The 19,795-nt window shown below is 44.1% G+C and overlaps 1 protein-coding gene across 1 annotated transcript in view; it reads left to right on the top strand.

Moving 5' to 3' along the window:
- Nucleotides 1–17,323, top strand: part of LOC137554030 (aldehyde dehydrogenase family 3 member B1-like) — a 29,208-nt gene extending 11,885 nt beyond the window's left edge. The window contains exons 6-10 of the mRNA XM_068271479.1: nucleotides 2,495–2,579; nucleotides 3,046–3,432; nucleotides 5,281–5,447; nucleotides 7,404–7,503; nucleotides 16,925–17,323. Of these exons, the coding sequence (XP_068127580.1) occupies nucleotides 2,495–2,579; nucleotides 3,046–3,432; nucleotides 5,281–5,447; nucleotides 7,404–7,503; nucleotides 16,925–17,121 (936 nt within the window). The 3' untranslated portion in view covers nucleotides 17,122–17,323. The remainder of the gene's footprint in view (nucleotides 1–2,494; nucleotides 2,580–3,045; nucleotides 3,433–5,280; nucleotides 5,448–7,403; nucleotides 7,504–16,924) is intronic.
- Nucleotides 17,324–19,795: the final 2,472 nt, after the last annotated feature.

The following is a 19,795-nucleotide window of genomic DNA, read 5'->3' as shown; positions in this document are numbered from 1 at the left end:
TTTTTTTTTTGTTTTTTTTTTTTCCCCCTCGCTGGAGTGGTCGCTTATTCAGTTGCTCTAACAACTGATTTTCACAGTAATGTTCGTTTCACTATGGCTCAGTTCCCACTATACGTGTTTTAACTCAAAGCTTTTTCACAATGCACTGCTATGGAGAAAAAAAGTGTAACAACGCATTAAGTGTAAAAGGGCCTTAAGAATACTGTGCAAGAACCTACACAAATATTTTTCAATGTAATAAAATACAAAGTTCTAGTAGGCATCTGTTCATAGCGTTTGTGAGATTGCATTTTTGGGAATTCCTCAGGTGTAGTAGTGTCTTGTGGATGGTTTGTGGGCTTTGATGTTATAACAGAATTGAGCTCTCTCTCCAATCAACTAAAAACAATTTGTTACTGTATAGGCAGTCAGAGTTTTGAATACATTATTTTTGTTTCTTTTAGTGGTCCAAAGAGCCTGACAATAGGATGTTTCTGGAGTAAAATACAATGGGCTGCTGGAGGGTGTTCAGAAAATGCTTTTATCATTTCCCAATTTAAAACGCTCATTTAAAACAGCTTTTTTTCAGTTAACTTCCATTATTACTCAGTATTTTCAGATCATCGTTCTGATGACCCTACTGGGGATGGTCAATTCAATGAAAGGGAAATAAATAAAAAAGTTGATGCAGGATTATGAGAATTTTGTATGCAAATATATGCAACTTGACAATGACAAATTCCACCTTTGGTGGGATTCAATTGGTCCATTTTCAAGCTACATAACATAGAAATGTGTGCAACTTGGAAGTATTTGCAGCTCACCATCTTATTGAACATCGCTAGTCCTTACTACAGTTCTAGGCTTTTCTTTTTGGTATGTAGGGGTGGAGGAAGTCAATTCATCTACTACTGTATGTCTTTGGGGAGTGGATTTTGGTGCATTCTCCCTAATCCTCGCCTCCACTCATAAGAGAACATACAAAACTCCTTGCTTGTGGTATTTTTTGCTAAGGAACATACCCAGTAATGTACACCTGCAAGAGAAGAGTGCTAACCACCTAATGGTATCTACATAAAAAATCCTAAATGTATGTATGAAACCCTGAGTTCAGGTGACGTTAATTGACCAACAAGAATGAACCATGAGGTGAAAAATCATAACCATTATTATTTCTTTATAAAAATCACCTGAAATCAATAAAAACACTTAAAGGCAATTTGAGATGAATGGATGAAAAACATTTATACTCCCTAAAGGACACAGTCACTGCAGGCCATCACCATGCGGCAGAGTCTTCATTGGTTCCCAATGTCACATGACATGCATCAGGAGCCTATGGACAGATGCCGCCGCACATTCATAGGCTGCAATGTGTGCTAAAAAGGGAGAGGACATGGCGATTGACCAGGTAATTGTACTTTGCTGTAGCCGCTCTGTCTAATGATGTTGCCAATGCCACCCCCTAGATCAGTGATAGCTAACCTTGGCACTCCAGCTGTGGTGGAACTACAAGTCCCATTAGGCATTGCAATACTCTGACAGCTCTAAGCATAACTCGGGGAGGCAGAGGCATGATGGGATTTGTAGTTTTGTCACAGCTAGAGTGCCAAGATTAGCCATCACTGCCCTAGATTTTGGCATCTGAATCATGAGTCGGGTGGCTTCATGGTAGGGCTGGAGCTGTGCATACTCAATCTCAAATTAATTTCTGCAAAAATCTATTAAGCGTGGATATAAGTTTTATAACAAAAAAAATGTAGCTCCAGCCCTACCATGAAGCCCCCTGAATCATGATTCAGGTGCCAAAATCTAGGGGGTGGCATTGGCAACATAAGACAGACCGGCTGCAGAAAAGTACAAGTACCTGGTCTATCACCAGGTCTCCCCTTTTTCAGCCCGCACTGCAACCTGTGCAGCAGCATCTGTCCATAGACTCCTGATGCATGTCATGTGACATTGGGAACCAAAGGAGACTCTGCTGCATGGTGATTGGTTTACAGTGCAGAAGAGGAGAGAACTTTGCAATGGTTCAAAACCTTTAGAACCAGCCCTGTATTCAGTATAATTAAGGAATTTATAACTGTCTGAACGATTTTCAGTCAGTGACAGTTTAGTCAGGTTGCTATGCTGGGCTGTTACGGACTTGTGTATGACTAGCTATACTAAAAATGAGGCAGAGGCTGACCATTATTATTATTTTTTATTTTTTTATTTTGTACATTTGTATTTGTCTTCCCCTTAACAGACTTCTTGGAAAAAGCAGGGAGAAATGTTTTCCTTCTGTAATCAGAGAAATAAGGTTACAAGTACAGAAGCAAACTTTTAAGCCTCTGTATCTCGGAAGGTGCAGAATAGATTGTTTCAAAAAAGGAGGAAAAATAAATATGCAAAAATGTTATGAAAACTAAATTTACATTCTGACAATAGGGTTATGTAAAACAGACTTCAAAATAGGATAGTTATGCTTTCAATCAGTTTTCTATGCTTATTTACATGGTCTTCTGTATTTCAGAACTGCTTCCAACTGCTATCTGAAGGACATGGTGGTGAACTCTTGGAAGTTCTAGAGAACAAATTTGACCACATCTTCTACATTGGTATGTGCGTGGTCAGTATTGCATTTGGCTAGTTACAAGAAGCAAATCTTTAGAGAATTCCAGCTGAGAAATACACGATTAAACTGCCCCAATTTGTAAACATGGCAGAAATACTCAGGAATGCAGGGGTAAAGTAATCTGTGTCCTGTCAAAATGTTGGCCATGTAGAATAAAATATCTGTAGCAGTACAAATATCAGATTACTAGTTATGTCCGTTTGAAAAAAATAAACAGTTGCTATATTGGCAGACAGAGCGCGCCTACCTGTGCACGTCTGCATCACACGTGCCCAAAGCTCCATGCCTGTGCACTTGCTGCCTGACATGGGTGCAGATCTTACAGCTTTTATTTGTTAAGACTTTTTTGTAGAAATCAGCTGCATAGAAGTTTTGAGAGAAACCAGTTAAAACACATGAACAAGCCATTTGCTTGGAAATCCTGAAACTAAATGAATCTTTATTACTAGGTGATCGTTCAACTGGAAAGCAAGTCATGCAAGTAGCTGCCAAAAACCTTACACCGGTTTCTTTAGTCCTTGGAGGAAAGAATCCCTGCTACGTGGACAAGTCATGTGATCTTGCAGTGACTGCTCATAGAATTGCATGGGCTCGGTTTATGAATGCTGGCCAGAATTTACTGGCCCCAGAATATGTGTTGTGCCATCCAGACTTAACCCAGCCTCTCATCCAGAAGCTCGAGTTATGTGTCCATGAATTCTATGGCAAAGATCCACAAATGTCTCCAGATTATGGGCGGATAGCAAGTACTGATCACTACAAACAAGTGAAGGATTTCCTATCCTGTGGCAAAGTGGCCTTTGGAGGGCAGACTGATGATGCTGAACGATTTATAGGTATGTAAAACCACTAGGCAATTGGTCAGAAATAAACATGTTAATTAATGTAATTCTATTGTAAAGCTATTTGAAAAACAAAACATCAGTCGTATTTCCTCAGCTTGGATTTCCCATTGCTGTCTATGGAGCTACATGAGTTACAACCTGAAACAGAGGCAAATGCTGAGTTTTGAGGATGTATTTACATAGGAGGGGCCTGTTATGTCATTTTTTTTCTTCTTCTTGAAAATTGGTCCACAAGACTTTTTATGTAAATCGAGCGTTATTAAAAGCATCTTTCTGGTTCAGTTTGCAACCAGCTGTGGATTTCCAAAACTGACTGAAGTTGGAATTGCACTTCAAAACAAATCTGGAATTTGAACAGCTTCATTAACCGTTGTAAATGAGCTTTATCTCATAGGTCTCCAAAGGCATAGAGAGGGGCAAAAAAGTCTCCTACAAAGATCTGTCCATATCAAAGATAAGTGGTTCATCCCCACCTCTGAGTTAAAGGTGAGGGTAACTACCCATCACGCCTGTGGCAATAATGGGGGGCTTGTGGCGTTATCTGGGAGCCTTCTTTAATAAGGAGACTTCCAGATGCCTGTCCATTACCCTTTAGTCACTTGACCCCCTACCTATTTAATGTTAAAAGTACCGTATATATTACTGGCCGATAAGCCATCCCCACTTTTAGCCTAAAAAAATATACAGTATAGGCCAAATGTAGTGACCCACTGATTAGACTTCCCTCCCCAGGCGCTGCCATATCCCCCATGCAGAGTGTGCATTGGAGCGTGCCGGTGGATGCAGGGCAGGTGGAGTGTGCTGGTGAAAGCATAACATCTCTGTTTCTCCCTGGCAGCTTCTGAACTGGCCGTTAGAGCTCCAGGCTCACTGTCATTGCTTTTAGTAGCCAAACAGCTAGTAGTTTGATGCCTGGCGGAGGGTGCTTATATTACATTTTAGCAGGGATTCTTAGTTAGGCATTAGGAGGGCGGCTTAGTGTGAGAATGGGGGGCCGGGTAAGTAAATAGGAAAATACTGGTGAGAAGAGATTACCGATATTTTCACTACTAGCTCACAATTCACCAGGCAGCGCTGTTATACGAACTGCACAAAAGACACCCAATTAGGCCTCGTTCACATTGCGTTTCATTTACTTTAGCCTTTGTCGTTTTTGGAGGTTTTTTTCCCTCCTGTTGGCGCTCGGGTAGGCGCTGCGGTTTTTGTAAAGCGCTTTTTCAGAGCGATTGCGTTTTTTTCACTCCCTGACACAAGTCAGGAAGTGAACTCTTTGACTCGGGAAAATAATACAATGTATTTATTCATAAAAAAAACAAACGCAATTACTGCACAAATAGATTTTGTGAGCTGTTTGCTTTCCTCCTGTACCTTCCGTTGAGGTGGAATTGCCTCAAAAATGGACCATGCACCGCTTTTCTGGCCGCACAGCGCATGACCCGTACTGATATGAACATTCTCATAGACATTCATTGCACAAGCGTTTGGCGGGCGCTTTTTTTTTTTTTTTTTAAATCGCCTGTGTTAAAAATGGCCGAAACCGCCTCCATTGTGAACAAGCCCTAAAAGCTCCCTTATTTTAACCTTTTTGATCTACCATGTCCTGGATGATTTAGAAACTACATTGAAACACACAGATGTAATTCTTCTATATGAGCAAAATTATTGTTTTGGTATCCAATGTATAAGTAAGACTGCATACTTTAAATCCAGTTTTGTACCATGCCTGATTAAGAAACCGAAAAGGTTTTGAGTTTGGGTTTTTTCTTTTATTTTAGTTAGTGCATAAATGATATTTGTACCCCAAAAGTTAGCAGTCTGTACAATAACAGTTCTCTACAGCCCCTACAGTGCTGATAGATGTGAAAGAGTCTGATTCAATCATGCAGCAAGAAATCCTGGGACCAGTGTTGCCAATCTTCACAGTAGAGACACTGGAGGAAGCTGTCCAGTTTATGAACCGAAAAGACAGACCATTAGCAGTGTATGTCTACTCCAACTCCCAACAGGTGAGACACTTCAAAATGTAACCATTCACAGAAATAGATGGGTAGTGCTTTCAATGGGACCATGCTATATATCACATCCTGTACTGCCTGACTCCTATTCAAGAATGTAGCGAATATTATTAGCATGTTTTTTTTATTGATCACAGATGGTCTATTTTAACTGCACACGTGCAAACTGTCCCCAAGTTTGGGATTAAGCATCAGGGAAGGTCTCATGCAAAAATGGAACTGCCTGCAATAAATATAAGATAAAATGGAGCAGAAATGCTTACTTGCCTTGGGCCTTTACTTTTAGGACTTCAGGGTGAAAATTTGTCATGCTAAACATCACTCTTCATCACACTGCATGGTGTCTATGAGATGTTGCTGTAGAACATGAAGAATATTCACGTTCATGATCTCCCTTCATTTGTAACAGAATTTAGAATTTTTTTAAGTTGGTCATACACAGGCGAATTTATCCATTTGATCAAGCAGCCGATTTCATAGTTAGACTCCACCCTAAATCCATTTTAAATCTCTGAATTTGACCAAAAGTGATCAATACAGAACAGAGAATTGAAAGTTCAAGTTACAATGTTTTTGTTGTACCTCTATAGAATTAGCTGTACATCAACCATACTGTATATAGCAACATGTGGTACTGCAATCGTTTTGAATATTTTGCAAATAGTTTTTTTTTTTTTTGGTTTTTTTTTTACGAAACCACTTGATCGAATTAGGCCTAGCTCACATTGGCCATAAAACTGGTTAGGTTAGTGGAGCTACACGGACTGGCTCTCAACGGATCCTATGTTAATCAATAGATCCATTCACATTACCAGAGTAGCTATGGGTGGGCAAGGGGGGGACACATGCCTCCAGGCGCAGCACTGTAAGGGAGCTCAGCACGGCCACTGCAGCTCCACATGCGTGAGATGCGGCTCGCTGGCTGCCCAAAGTGCCCCTGCTTCTCTCCATGCCTCTGCAGAGGAGTGCAGAAGTGTTAACAGAAGTAGCAAAAGCGGGACACATCTGGCTATCTAAATGTGGGGAGGGGGCACATCTGACTATAGGGGGCACATTTGGCTATTTAAAGGAGGGCACATCTTTCTATCGAACAGGGGAAGGGGGCACATTTGGCTATGTAAATGGGGAAGAAGGCAGGGCACATATTGCTATCTTCAGGGGGGGAAGGTGGTACATCTGGCTATCTAAACAGCATTTGTATATTTGACTTCACCCATGACCACGTCCACATTCTGATGTGGCCACATACATTTTGTCCAGGTGTGGGGGGCGCAAAAACTCTGTCCCTGGGCACTGAAAACCCTAGCTATGCCTCTGCACATTTCTCTATTAGAATGGATCCATTCAGCATGTTCCACTGAACAGAACAAAAGGTTGGGTCCTTTTGACCGTGCGCTAAGGGCCCTTTTCCACTAGAGCGATTGTGATTGCTGAATCGCAAAATCGCAAATGGCTAGTGATTTTTAAATCGCTAGGGTTATTACTTTATCATAGAAATCATGAGAAGTATTTTCCACTACAGTGATTCGATTTGAAAATCGCTAATCGCAAATCGCAATCGCTTGCTGGAGCGATTTTTACAATGATAATGCAATGCAAATGAAAATCGCAAATCGCAATCGCATAACAGAATTAATGAAAAATCGCAATCACTGGAGTTTGTGATTTGTGATTGCGATTGCTAGTGGAAAAGGGCCCTAAAGGAACGGAGTGTCATGAATCAAAAACCAATGCCTGTTAAAAAACGGATCCGTTTCACAGATTAATTTATACATGGATCAGTTTTTGATCTGTCCAGTGTGAGCCGGCCCTTAGAATTTTTTTGAACCCAAGTTCATATTACATATTGTTACTAACAAATGTTTCTGTAGCATTTGCCTTATTGCAGGAGCACAGGAAGTGATATCTTCTTTTACAGATGCTTTCAGAATTTTTCTTTGTTTTCAGGTTATTACAGAGGTTATGAACAACACATCAAGTGGAAGCTTTTGCTCAAATGACAGCATAGTTCAGTGTTTGTACACACGGCTGCCGATAGGTGGGATAGGTATGTAACTATTTGGTGTTGCAGAAAACCTAATGCAGTGTGCTTATATTCGATCGATATTCGATATTTTATGGAATAGGGTGGAGTGTAGGGTTAAAAACGAAGGAATAAGTTTGAAATGGAATATTCCACCAGATGAAATATTAGAAAGGACTAGAGGTGTACCGAACGGTTCGCCGGCGAACGGTTCCAGGCGAACATTGGGGGGTTTGCGTTCGCCTGCGGCAGGCGAACTTTTCCGGGAGTTCGATTTGCCCCATAATGCACTATGAGGGTCAACTTTGACCCTCTGCATCACAGTCAGCAGGCACATTGTAGCCATTCAGGCTACAGTAAGCCCTGGAGCCCCACCCCCCCTTATATAAGGCAGCCTCCGGCGGCCATTACAGTCACTTGTGTGCCTGCTAGAGAGAGGAAAGGGACAGCTGCTGCAGACTTTTTCTCTTAGGGACAGATTAGTTAGGTTCTAGGCTGCTTTGCTTGTTCCTGACTGATTAATACTGCTTTTAAAGCACCCAGCAACAGCTCTTTTCAGAGCTCAACCTGTACATTTTTTTTTCTGACACTTTTGTTGCATGCACTGCCTTGCTAATTGATAGTGTGTGTGTGCCACTGCCAGCAGCCCAGCACATTCAGTGACTGACTGCCTGTGTGTGTGACAGGGAGCTGCACATTGTATTACCCAGTACTGCATATACCCCAGTACCTGTTGTGTTTACTTAACCCACCTCATCACTGCATATACCTAGCTTTGTGTTGAGTGAACCCAGCTCACTGCATCTAACTACCCAGTACCTGTTGTGTTTACTTAACCCACCTCATCACTGCATATACCTAGCGTTGTGTTGAGTGAACCCAGCTCACTGCATCTAACTACCTGTTGTGTTGAGTGAGAACCCACCTCACTGCATCTTAAGTACCTTTACTGTTGAGTGAGAACCCACCTCACTGCATATAGCTAGCATACCCCCGAGATGGACAAAATGGACAAACCAGGTAGAGGAAGAGGTAGAGGCAGACCCAGAGGAAGGCCACCAGGCACCGGCAGGTCTGTGGCTGTGCGAGGTGGTGTTGCTGTGATGCGGACCTGCCCCAAAATACAGTGCTCAGAAGAAGGCACGTGCCATCACTTCCCAAAATCGTGAGGAGGTGATTGAGTATTTAACACAGAACACCTCATCTCCCGCAGCCACCAGCGCTACAACAAGCACCACATCCGCTGCATTTGACACTTCGCTGGAGTTATTTGGTGGTGAAATCACTGATTCCCAGCCACTACTGCAACAACAAGAAGGCGCAGGTACACCACCTCATACGTCTGAGTTAGGTGGCGATAGTATGGACGTAACGTGTGTGGATGGGGATGATGGTGGACCACCTGAAGTTGGTGCACTTGAGGAGGTGTCTGAGGAAAGCGCAGCTGGCCAGGAGGATTATGATGACGATTATACGGATACCACATATGTTCCCGGTAGAGGAGATGACCAGGGGGACAGTTCAGAGGAGGAGTCAGAGAGGAGTAGGAGGAGACGACTCCATGATAGAAGCAGAGGGAGCTCGTCCTCAGAAACAGCTGGGGGCAGTGTCCGGTGCCATGTATCGCCAGCTATGGCCAGGGAGCACACATGCCCTTCAACGTCAGCTGCTGCTGATGCCACCGTAGCGCCATCACCCCAGGGGGGCTCAGCGGTTTGGAAATTTTTTCACGTGTGTCTCAGATCGGAGCAAAGCCATCTGTTGTCTCTGCCAGCAAAAATTGAGCCGTGGAAAGGCCAACTCTCACGTAGGGACAAGTGCCTTACGAAGGCACCTGGAGAGAAGGCACAAACAGCTATGGCAAGAACACCTGAGGAAAAGCAGCACTCCTCAAAAGACAAGCCAAACTCCTTCTCCTCTTCCTCCTTCAGGTGCATCGTCTTCATCCACTTTTTCCCTTGCACCTTCACAGCCACCCTCCTCCACACCCCCTCTTCCCTTGAGCGGTTCCTTCTCCTCTGCCCACAGCAGTACCCAGCTGTCCGTGAAGGAAGTATTTGAGCGGAAGAAGCAAATGTCTGCCAGTCACCCTCTTGCCCGGCGTCTGACAGCTGGCGTGGCGGAACTATTAGCTCGCCAGCTATTACCATACAAGCTGGTGGAGTCGGAGGCTTTCCGTAAGTTTGTGGCCATTGGTACACCGCAGTGGAAGATACCAGGCCGCAATTTTTTTTTCTCAAAAGGCCATACCCAAACTGTACCGTGCAGTTGAGAGGCAAGTGGTGTCATCTCTGGCACACAGCGTTGGGTCAAGGGTCCACCTGACCACGGATGCCTGGTCTGCCAAGCACGGGCAGGGCCACTACATTACATACACAGCCCATTGGGTCAACCTGGTGACCGATGGCAGCAAGCAGGGAGTATGTGGCTGCGCAGAGGACCGACTTGTCACACCTCCACGGCTTGCAGGCAGGCCTCCAGCCACCTCCTCTCCACCTGCTATCACCGCTTCGCTGTCGTCATCCTCCTCCTCCTTGGCTGGTGCCGCCATCTCCTCCCCAGCTACACAGCCCCAGCACCCCAGGGCCTATGCTGCATGCCAGGTGCGACGGTGTCATGCAGTGTTAGACATGTCTTGCCTGAAAGCGGAGAGTCACACTGGAGCAGCTCCCCTGGCTGCTCTTAACAAACAGGTGGAGCAATGGCTGACCCCGCACAAGCTTGAGATCGGCAACGTGGTGTGTGACAACGGCAGCAATCTCATTGCTGCGTTGAATTTGGGAAAGCTGACACACATACCCTGCATGGCACATGTGCTTAATCTGGTCGTGCAAAGACTTGTGTCCAAGTACCCAGGCTTAGAGGACGTCCTGAAGCAGGCCAGGAAGTTGTGTGGGCATTTCAGGCGCTCTTACAAGGCCATGGCACGCTTTGCAGAGATTCAGCGTAGAAACAACTTGCCGGTGAGACGCCTGATTTGCGATAGCCCGACTCGCTGGAATTCCACCCTGCTGATGTTCTCTCGCCTGCTAGACCAGGAGAAAGCCGTCACCCACTACCTGTATCATTACAGTACAAGGACACAATTTGGGAGGATGGGGATGTTGTGGCCCAACAACTGGACACTGATGCGAAATGCATGCAGGGTCATGGAGCCCTTTGAGGAGGTGACCAAACTGGTGAGTCGCGATGAGGGCACCATCAGCGACTTGATCCCCTACGCCTACTTCCTGGAGCGTGCCGTGCGTAGAGTGGTGGATACAGCTGTGGAGGAGCGTGAACAAGAAGAGTTAGGGCAGCAGGATTCATTGGAGCCATTTACACACGAACCCGATGTTTCCACAACACCGGCGGCAGCACAGAGGGGGGAGGAGGAGGAAGAAGAGGAGTCGTGTGGGGAAGGAGTCAGACTCTGATGATGGTGATGAAGAGGAAGGTGTTTCTGTGGAGGAGGAAGAGGCGGCGGAAGGAGAACAACCGCGGCAGCCATCACAGGGGGCTTCTGCTGCTCCACGTTCCCGTGGTATTGTTCGTGGCTGGGGGGAGGAAGAGGAGCAGCCTGTTGAGGGACCCCCGTATCAAAAAACTCAAGACGAATGACCTGTACTGGGTGGCCACGCTACTAGACCCTCGGTACAGGCACAAAGTGGCGGACCTCTTACCAACTCAACAAAAGGCGGAAAGGATGCAGCACTTGCAGAACAAGCTGTCGATGATGCTTTACAATGTGTTTAAGGGTGATGTGGCTGCACAACGCAATCAAGGTACCACTGGCAGTAACCCTCCTCCTCCCAAGTCCACGCAGGCAAGAACAGGACGCTCCAGCGATCTCAGGGTGATGTCGGACATGCGGACGTTCTTTAGTCCAACTCCTCGCCATAGTCCTTCCGGATCCACCCTCCACCAACGCCTGGACCGGCAGGTAGCCGACTACCTGGCCTTGAGTGTGGATGTAGACTCTGCGAAAAGCGACGATGAACCCTTGGACTACTGGTTGCGCAGGCTTGACCTGTGGCCAGAGCTGTCCCAATTTGCCATACAACTTCTCTCTTGCCCTGCCGCAAGCGTCCTGTCAGAAAGGACCTTCAGTGCAGCTGGAGGCATAGTTACTGAGAAGAGAAGTCGCCTAAGTCACGACAGTGTTCAGTACCTGACCTTCATCAAAATGAATGAGGAATGGATCACGGAGGGCTACTGCACGACCGAAGACTAAGTCAGTCCACTCCCCACACACAGCATCTCTGCCTGCAGGCCGCTTGACTGCCTTCTCCGCCACTACCAACAGGGTCCAGGACTCTAGGCGGATTCCTGAATTTTTAAGGCCGCTGCTAGCAGCGGCCGCTACACTAATTTTTCTGGTGCGTGTACATGTGCCCATCCCCCTTCGTGATCATTACCTTGCCGCGGTGAAGGGGCTTGCGCATCACAATGAAGCAATGACCGCCGGCTATTTGAGTGTCTCGGGTGGGGGTGGCACACAAAAGATATTAAGGTCGTTGCTTCATTGTGGTCAGACCAAATTTGATCAGCTGGAAAGTCACTGTTCTGTCATTCAGCTACATCAGACGGGCAAGCATATGGGCTGAAAAGCCACCATCACCTGCACTCTCGTCACGGTGCGCACCAGTCCAGCACGGCCGTCACTACACAAACGGCTGTTTGCAGTCACTGCATACCTTTCACTGCATCTGTGACTGCACATTATACCTGGCAGTCAGTGCATAACTTGCACTTGAATGGATACACTTTCAAACAATTTAAAAATACAACCATCTATCATTTTCAAAAACTTTAAAAAAAGGGCAAAAAAACTTGCCCTCCGTAAAACATTCTTGGCAAATGCTTTCGACTTGGTTTGTCTTCCGCTGGCTCAAGGGTCCATCTGACCACAGATGCCTGGTCGGCAAAGCACGGTCAGGGCAGCTACAGCATGGGTCTCAGCAGGCTCCCACTTCGGGCCGGAATCCAACCTTCATTCCCCGCGGTAACAATGGCAGACTTGCCCTCCATAACGGATTCCCGTTAAAGGATTTAAAGTTAGTTCATTTCAATTAGGGCCGCAAAAGGTCCTCCTGAGCCCTGTATTGTTGTTTTTGGTCACTACCTCGGGGTGGGCGTGCATGCCTGCCTGCTTCCCTCCTTGCCTGGATGTGTGGTGGTAGACGTTGATCAGGCTCCAACTCCGGAACGCAATACAAGAGGGAGCTCGTCCTCAGAATCAGCTGGGGGCAGTGTCCGGCGCCATGTATCGCCAGCTATGGCCAGACAGCCAACATGCCCTTCAACGTCAGCTGCTGATGCCACCGTAGCGCCATCAGCCCAGGGGGGCTCAGCGGTTTGGAAATTTTTTCACGTGTGTCTCACAGATCGGAGCAAAGCCATCTGTTGTCTCTGCCAGCAAAAATTGAGCCGTGGAAAGGCCAACTGTCACGTAGGGACAAGTGCTTTACGAAGGCACCTGGAGAGAAGGCACAAACGGCTATGGCAAGAACACCTGAGGAAAAGAAGCACCCCTCAAAAGACAAGCAGCGGAGAACAACCGTGGCAGCCGTCACAGGGGGCTTCTGCTGCTCCACGTTCCCATGGTATTGTTCGTGGCTGGGAGGAGGAAGAATGGATACACTTTTAAACAATTTAAAAATACAACCATCTAACCTTTCAAACAATTTCAAAATACAACCATCTATCATTTTCAATTTTTTTTTAAAAAAGGGCAAAAAAAGTGCCCTCCGTAAAACATTCTTGGCAAATGCTTTCGACTTGGTTTGTCTTCCGCTGGCTCAAGGGTCCATCTGACCACAGATGCCTGGTCTGCAAAGCACGGTCAGGGCAGCTACAGCATGGGTCTCAGCAGGCTCCCACTTCGGGCCGCAATCCAACCTTCATTCTCCGCGGTGACAATGGCAGACTTGCCCTCCATAACGGATTCCCGTTAAAGGATTTAAAGTACATTCATTTCAAATACACAGCAGGGCCTCGAAAGTCCGCCTCCTGTATTGTTGTTTTTGGTCATTACCTCGGGGCGGGCGTGCATGCCTACCTGCTGCCCTCCTTGGATGTGTAGTGGTAGCCGTTTCTCAGGCTCCACACCGGATTCCATCCCTCATTCCCCGGGGTCACAAATGACAGACTTGCCCGCCTCCATATGATTCTCGTGAAAGGAATGTGGTATCATCTTTGCCCGCCATAACTGGTTCTCATTAAAGGATTTAAAGTACATTCATTTCAAATACACAGCAGGGCCTCGAAAGTCCTCCTCCTGTATTGTTATTTTTGGTCACTACCTCGGGGCGGGCGGGCGTGCATGCCTGCCCGCTGCCCTCCTTGGATGTGTAGTGGTAGCCGTTGCTCAGGCTCCACACCGGATTCAAACCTCTCATTCCCCGGCCATTACCCGGGGTCACAATGGCAGACTTGCCCGCCTCCACAGGATTCTCATTGTAGCGGTACTGAACAAGTACACAGCAAGTAGAAAATGTAAATTAAAAACAAAACGTAAGCTTTTTAACAATGCCATGGAAAGTTGAGAAGGAAGTCACACATTACCTGACATCACTGAGTGAGGAAGAGCAATCACGCCATGTTGCGCAGTAGTCCAGCATGGCCGTCACTACACAAACAGCTGTTTGCGGTGCGTTACACAGTGAGTTTGGTGTGGCAGTGTGAAGCAGTACTCTAATTACACTCCCTGTTTGATGTATACACATGCAAGATGTTTGAAAGCACGTTAGGCCTGCAATTTAGCATTCAATGTGATTTCTGCCCTTAAAACGCTGCTTTGCGTCACATCCAGATTTTTCACCGGGACTTTTGGCATGTATCCCACTCCGCCATGCCCCCCTCCAGATATTAGACCCCTTGAAACATCTTTTCCATCACTTTTGTGGCCAGCATAATTTTTTCTATTTTTCAAAGTTCGCCTCCCCATTGAAGTCTATTGCGGTTCGCGAATTTTTCCGCGAACCGAACCTTCTGCGGAAGTTCGCGAACCCGGTTCGCGAACCGAAAATCGGAGGTTCGCGACATCTCTAGAAAGGACCAGGGCTCACATAGTATATTCATGTGTTACCCATCCCATCACCCTCAACTAATATACAGTGGATGGAATAGTAATGTTACTACAGTATGGCAGTACTTCATCTGAAGACAGAGGACCCAAAAGATACCTGGTAGCAGAAGAAAGCCTAGCCTCAGGCTACGCCGGATACTGAACATCACTGGCAGGTGCAAGACAGGTAATGAACTGTATAACAAAAGTACCTGGTGCCCAGTGATTTTTTTTTTTTTTTTTTTTTTTTTTTTTCCACCAAAAGATTAAAAAAATCCCATTAAATTAGCAAATACAGATGAAGGTGAGACTTCTATAATAATTACTGATGTTATGTATTGAATGTACTGCAATATCCAGAACAGCCGCTAGATGTTGTTGACCGCTATGTCTGCTTATCTTTCCTCTCTTGATGATGATGATGATGGTACTGATGATGATGGTACTGTTTATGAAAAAATTGCATTGTATCTTGCAGTGTGATTCATCAGGTTGGGAACTTAATTATGGGCAAAGAGGATAGCAATGAGTAGGCTGTATCCATATGGATCATGTGTCTTATACTGTGATTCTGTGGAGCTATATACCACACAAGTTGCTGTCTCTGCAATAGCCTGCAGATAGAGAAAGTGCAGGGGTCATTTTGAAGTGTAGCACTGGCTGGTGGTGGAGTGACAGTTACATTGCAAGGCACAACACCTGAGGAATTCGACAGTTATAGATCAGGAAGTAATGATAAAAAAAAAATTTGTTGATACAGTAAGTTTCCCCTATGTGCAAGATAAATGATTCCAGCGTCCTGTTTGAAACAAGTACACTATAGCATTCATTAATAGAGGTATGAATAAAAATATACATTTTAAAACATACAAGCACAAATATAATTTTGCAAAAAGTATAGAATCGGGCGAAAATGAAAAATTTCAAGGTGAAAAAATTGAGATCAACCCTAGATGGATTGGCAGTTGTGATCGGTCCATTTACAGTAGCATTAATGTATCAATAAGTTGTCCACTGTTGCAATATATTTTAAAATATATATTTCCTTTTTAACCATTTACCGACATCCTATCGTATTAAAACTTCATGCTTACAGCTATTAACGGCAACATGACGTTTTAATACGTCGCGCATTCCCGCCGCTGCTACCGCCGTGTGCGCACCGCTACCGCCGCCATTACCGTCGGGATCCCATGCTGGGTGATTGGGGAAGAAGACTGAAAGGTCCTCTACCCAATCGCAGTGCCTGGAGTGAATATCCGTGACCGCGAACAGCGGCTACGTCCATTCACATAAACAGGAAATGTAACAGTTAAAGTGTTTAAAAAAGAAAAAAAAAAAAGTGAACATGTCCTATGAGTGTTCACTAGCGCCATCTTGTGGCCAAAAAGTATATTACACCTACAAAATACATACATTTTCAAGTATATACACATCATTAATAAAATTACACTTCCAATCCTCCCCCCGAAAAAAAAACACTTGTAAAAAAAAAAATCAGCTTAAAAAAAATAAATAGTTGCCTTAGGGCCAGCACAAACAGAAAAATAACCACTTATATTTCAAAATAATATACTGTCGCCATACATTGTGATAGGGACATAATTTAAACGGTTTAATAATCGGGTCCACTGGGCAAATAAAACGTGTTTGTTTTATCCACAGAAGAATGTTTAATTTTAAAACTATAATGGCTGAAAACTGAGAAATGATTTTTTTCTGTTTTTCTCATTAAAATGCATTTGGAATAAAAAAAAATTCTTAGCAAAATGTACTATCCACAGAAAGCCTAATTGGTGGCGAAAAAAACGAGGTATAGATCATTTTATTGTGATAAGTAGTAATAAAGTTATTAGGGAATAAAAGGGAGGAGCGCTGACAACTGAAAATTGCTCTGGTCCGTTAGGATAAAAACCCTTGGGGGTGAACTGGTTAAAGCAACTATCAATTGCATCTTAAAGCTGACCCAAATCAAAAATTGGTCATGACTTGTACAATAATTCTAAACATTACATTTTAATGTAAAATCATTTTTTTTCTTAATTGGGGGAGGGGGGTACAGGAGTATTACCATTCATTCAACTAATTGCAGGCTGAAGCCTTTTTCCCCCACGACAACTTGCATTGGCTCTGTTCTAAGATGGATACAATTGCAAATCACAAAACCTTTTCCGGCTGAAATTAAACCTCTCTCCCCAGGCGCAAGGAATGCTTGTGTTATTTAGGGTGATCTTAGATTGAGCAACTTTCCACGGATCTTTTAATGCGCATGTTTCAATCTATTTAGAGAATTTTCTTATGCTATATTTTTTGGGGGGGGGGTATGGGGGGGGGGGGGAGAGGAGTGTGTTCTAAAAACAGCATTACTTTTTATATTGTTTACTTCCAATTGATTAGGAAATACTGGTGCAGGAATCTACGGTGGCAAGTTCAGCTTTGATGCCTTCTCTCACAGCCGTGCCTGCCTGATGCGCAACACTACAGTTGAGTGTGTGACTTATCTACGCTATCCTCCCTACGCTGAGAAGCAGCTTCGCCTCATGCAGTGGGCCAGCTCTCTGTCCAAGGAGAACAGCTGGTGCCACATTATGTAAGAACCTTACCATGAAATATTAGGTGCATGTTCCATAATTCACTGCATTCAGTGTCCGTTCCAAGTATGTGAATGCATGGACTTTGTGGTTTTTGTGCCATATGTCTGATATGCTGTATGCATACCGGTAACACATGGTAGGACTGATTTTTAAAGGACTTGAGTATATCTTTAATAAGCATATCCTTATTGATTCTTGGGATATGGGCAATCCCAAAGTAATATTTATTTCTGTTGTTTGACACATGCAGGTCTCCCTTCTGAAACTAATATTTTCACAGTTATTGTTTACTTCACGAATCTTTTTTTAAAACCAAACATTAACTTGGCTTTTAAAAGATGTGGATCAACCAAATCTGTTAGCAATCCTTAGATGGCACGTATAGCTGCGTGATTTGACAAGTCTGTTTTCTGTTCTGTATGCAGATTCTATACATTTTAAATTAAACTATTTAGACATTCTGATTGCACATGTTTGATGTTACTCCTTTCTGCCTCTGTATGGTTAAGGCTTGACACTCAATAAATAAGCAAACAATGGAAAACTGCCAATGTGAATGCTGATTATTTACACAACGTATGCTGCTCATTTCATGCCACACATGGATGCCAATCTTGGAATATGGCATAAGTGAAGTTTGGGTGACTGTAAATGCCATACAACAATAGACCTGTACAAAGACACATCATTTTTTTTTTTTTTTTTGTCTTAATAGCTTTCTCTTATCCCTTGCCTTTTCTTTTAGCTCTTCATTTTGATTTCCTGTCCATTATTTGCATTGACTTTCAATCCTTTTTTGTTTTTTCATTCTTGCTTTTCACCATGTTCTTTTGTGCTTTTTATTTTTATTTTAAATTATCACTTTCCTAACTTGTCATTCCATTTTGCTCTTCGGTTTGCACCGCTTTACTCCTGTTTTAGTGTCTCAATGTGTGAAGGTGGCCCTCTTTAGTGCCTCATAGTCCTTTTTCCCCTGAGGCTGAGAATAGGAGGGTAGGTCTTAATGGAGCAAAGGCGACTGAATGCTGGTAGTCCTCAAAGGTTTGGACCAGAAGATTGGTGAGGCGTGAAAGGGTTGGTGGGTAGCAGTCTCAGTAATAATAGATACTTAACTCCTACATGGGGTCATGCATGTCCAGTGCATCTACTGTAGGTGATGGCAAAGGCAAGCTGGATATAGTTAATGCTAGATAACTGATCCCCCCCCCCCCCCTTTACCTACTGTAGGGAGGGAAATTTATACATGTAAAAGGATGGTGGCATAACCAAACATGATAGATTCTTCAAAATTAAATAAATTAGAAACAAATATTAAAAAAGCAATGGCCATCTCTAAGTTTCATTTGTACAGTTATATCAATTACTTAAAGAGACACTGAAGCGGAAAAAAAATTATGATATTATGATTTGTATGTGTAGTACAGCTAAGAAATAAAACATTAAGATCAGATACATCAGTCTAATTGTTTCCAGTACAGGAAGAGTTAAGAAACTCCAGTTGTTATCTCTATGCAAACAAGCCATTAAGCTCTACGACTTTCAAAGTCCTGGAGAGGGCTGTCTTCTGACTTTTATTATCTCAACTGTAAGTGAACAGTTTTCTTTTTATCTGCTAGAGGAGAGGTCATTAGTTCACAGACTGCTCTGAAAGAATCATTTTGAATGCAGAGTGTTGTGTAATCTGCACATATTAGAGAATGATGCAATGTTAGAAAACACACTATATTCCTGAAAATAAAAATATGAGAATATTTTCTTTGCTGCTAATCTTCTAGTAATTATTCATAGTACACAACCAATTCATTATATCATATTTTTTTTTTCGCTTCAGTGTCTCTTTAAAGGGAAGGTCCAAGCAAAATAAAAATGAGTTTCACTTACCTGGGGCTTCTACCAGCCCCCTGCAGCCATCCTGTGCCCTTGTAGTCACTCACTGCTGCTCCAGTCCCCCTCTGGCAGCTTGCCGACCTCGGAGATCGTCGGGCCGCATTGCGTACATTTTTATGCATTCCCGCTAGTGCAGGAACATTAACACATACATTTTTACGCATTACTGGTTCAATGCGTACATTTTTACGCATTGAACCAGTAATGCGTAAAAACGTATGTGCTAATGTTCCTGCACTAGCGGGAATGCATAAAAATGTACGCAATGCGGCCTGCCGACCTCCGAGGTCTGCAAGCGGGGGACAGCAAGCTGCAAGCGGGGGACTGGAGCAGCAGTGAGTGACTACGAGGGCACAGGATGGCTGCAGGGGACTGGTAGAAGCCCCAGGTAAGTGAAACTAATTTTTTTATTTTGCTTGAACCTTCCCTTTAAACCCCAGGTTATGTAAAAAGCTGTTCTAGTCCATTTTAGTTTGCATTATTAAATGTGCTTTTTGGCAAGCAGCGGAATCCCTGCAGTGCAAAATATTTTATTCAATATAAAATGTACCTAAGCTCCCCTAGAAAAGTTTGGGCTGGTTCACACTACAAGAGCTGAGCTTTTTAAGCGCTAGTAATTTTGAAAAGCTCTTGCTAGTGCAATCCTATGCGGGATTTTTACAAAATCACATTGCTCCAGTGTGAACACTCACATAGGATAACATTAGCAAGAGCTTTTAAAATCACAAAGTGCTCAGAAAAGCTCTTGTAGTGTGAACCAGCCCTTACATAACACCGCTGCCTTACC

This window comes from Hyperolius riggenbachi, chromosome 1, assembly GCF_040937935.1.
Source record: "Hyperolius riggenbachi isolate aHypRig1 chromosome 1, aHypRig1.pri, whole genome shotgun sequence".
NCBI lineage: Eukaryota > Metazoa > Chordata > Amphibia > Anura > Hyperoliidae > Hyperolius > Hyperolius riggenbachi.
Note: the sequence above shows the minus strand (reverse complement) of the source record. Positions and strands in the feature narration are given on the sequence as shown.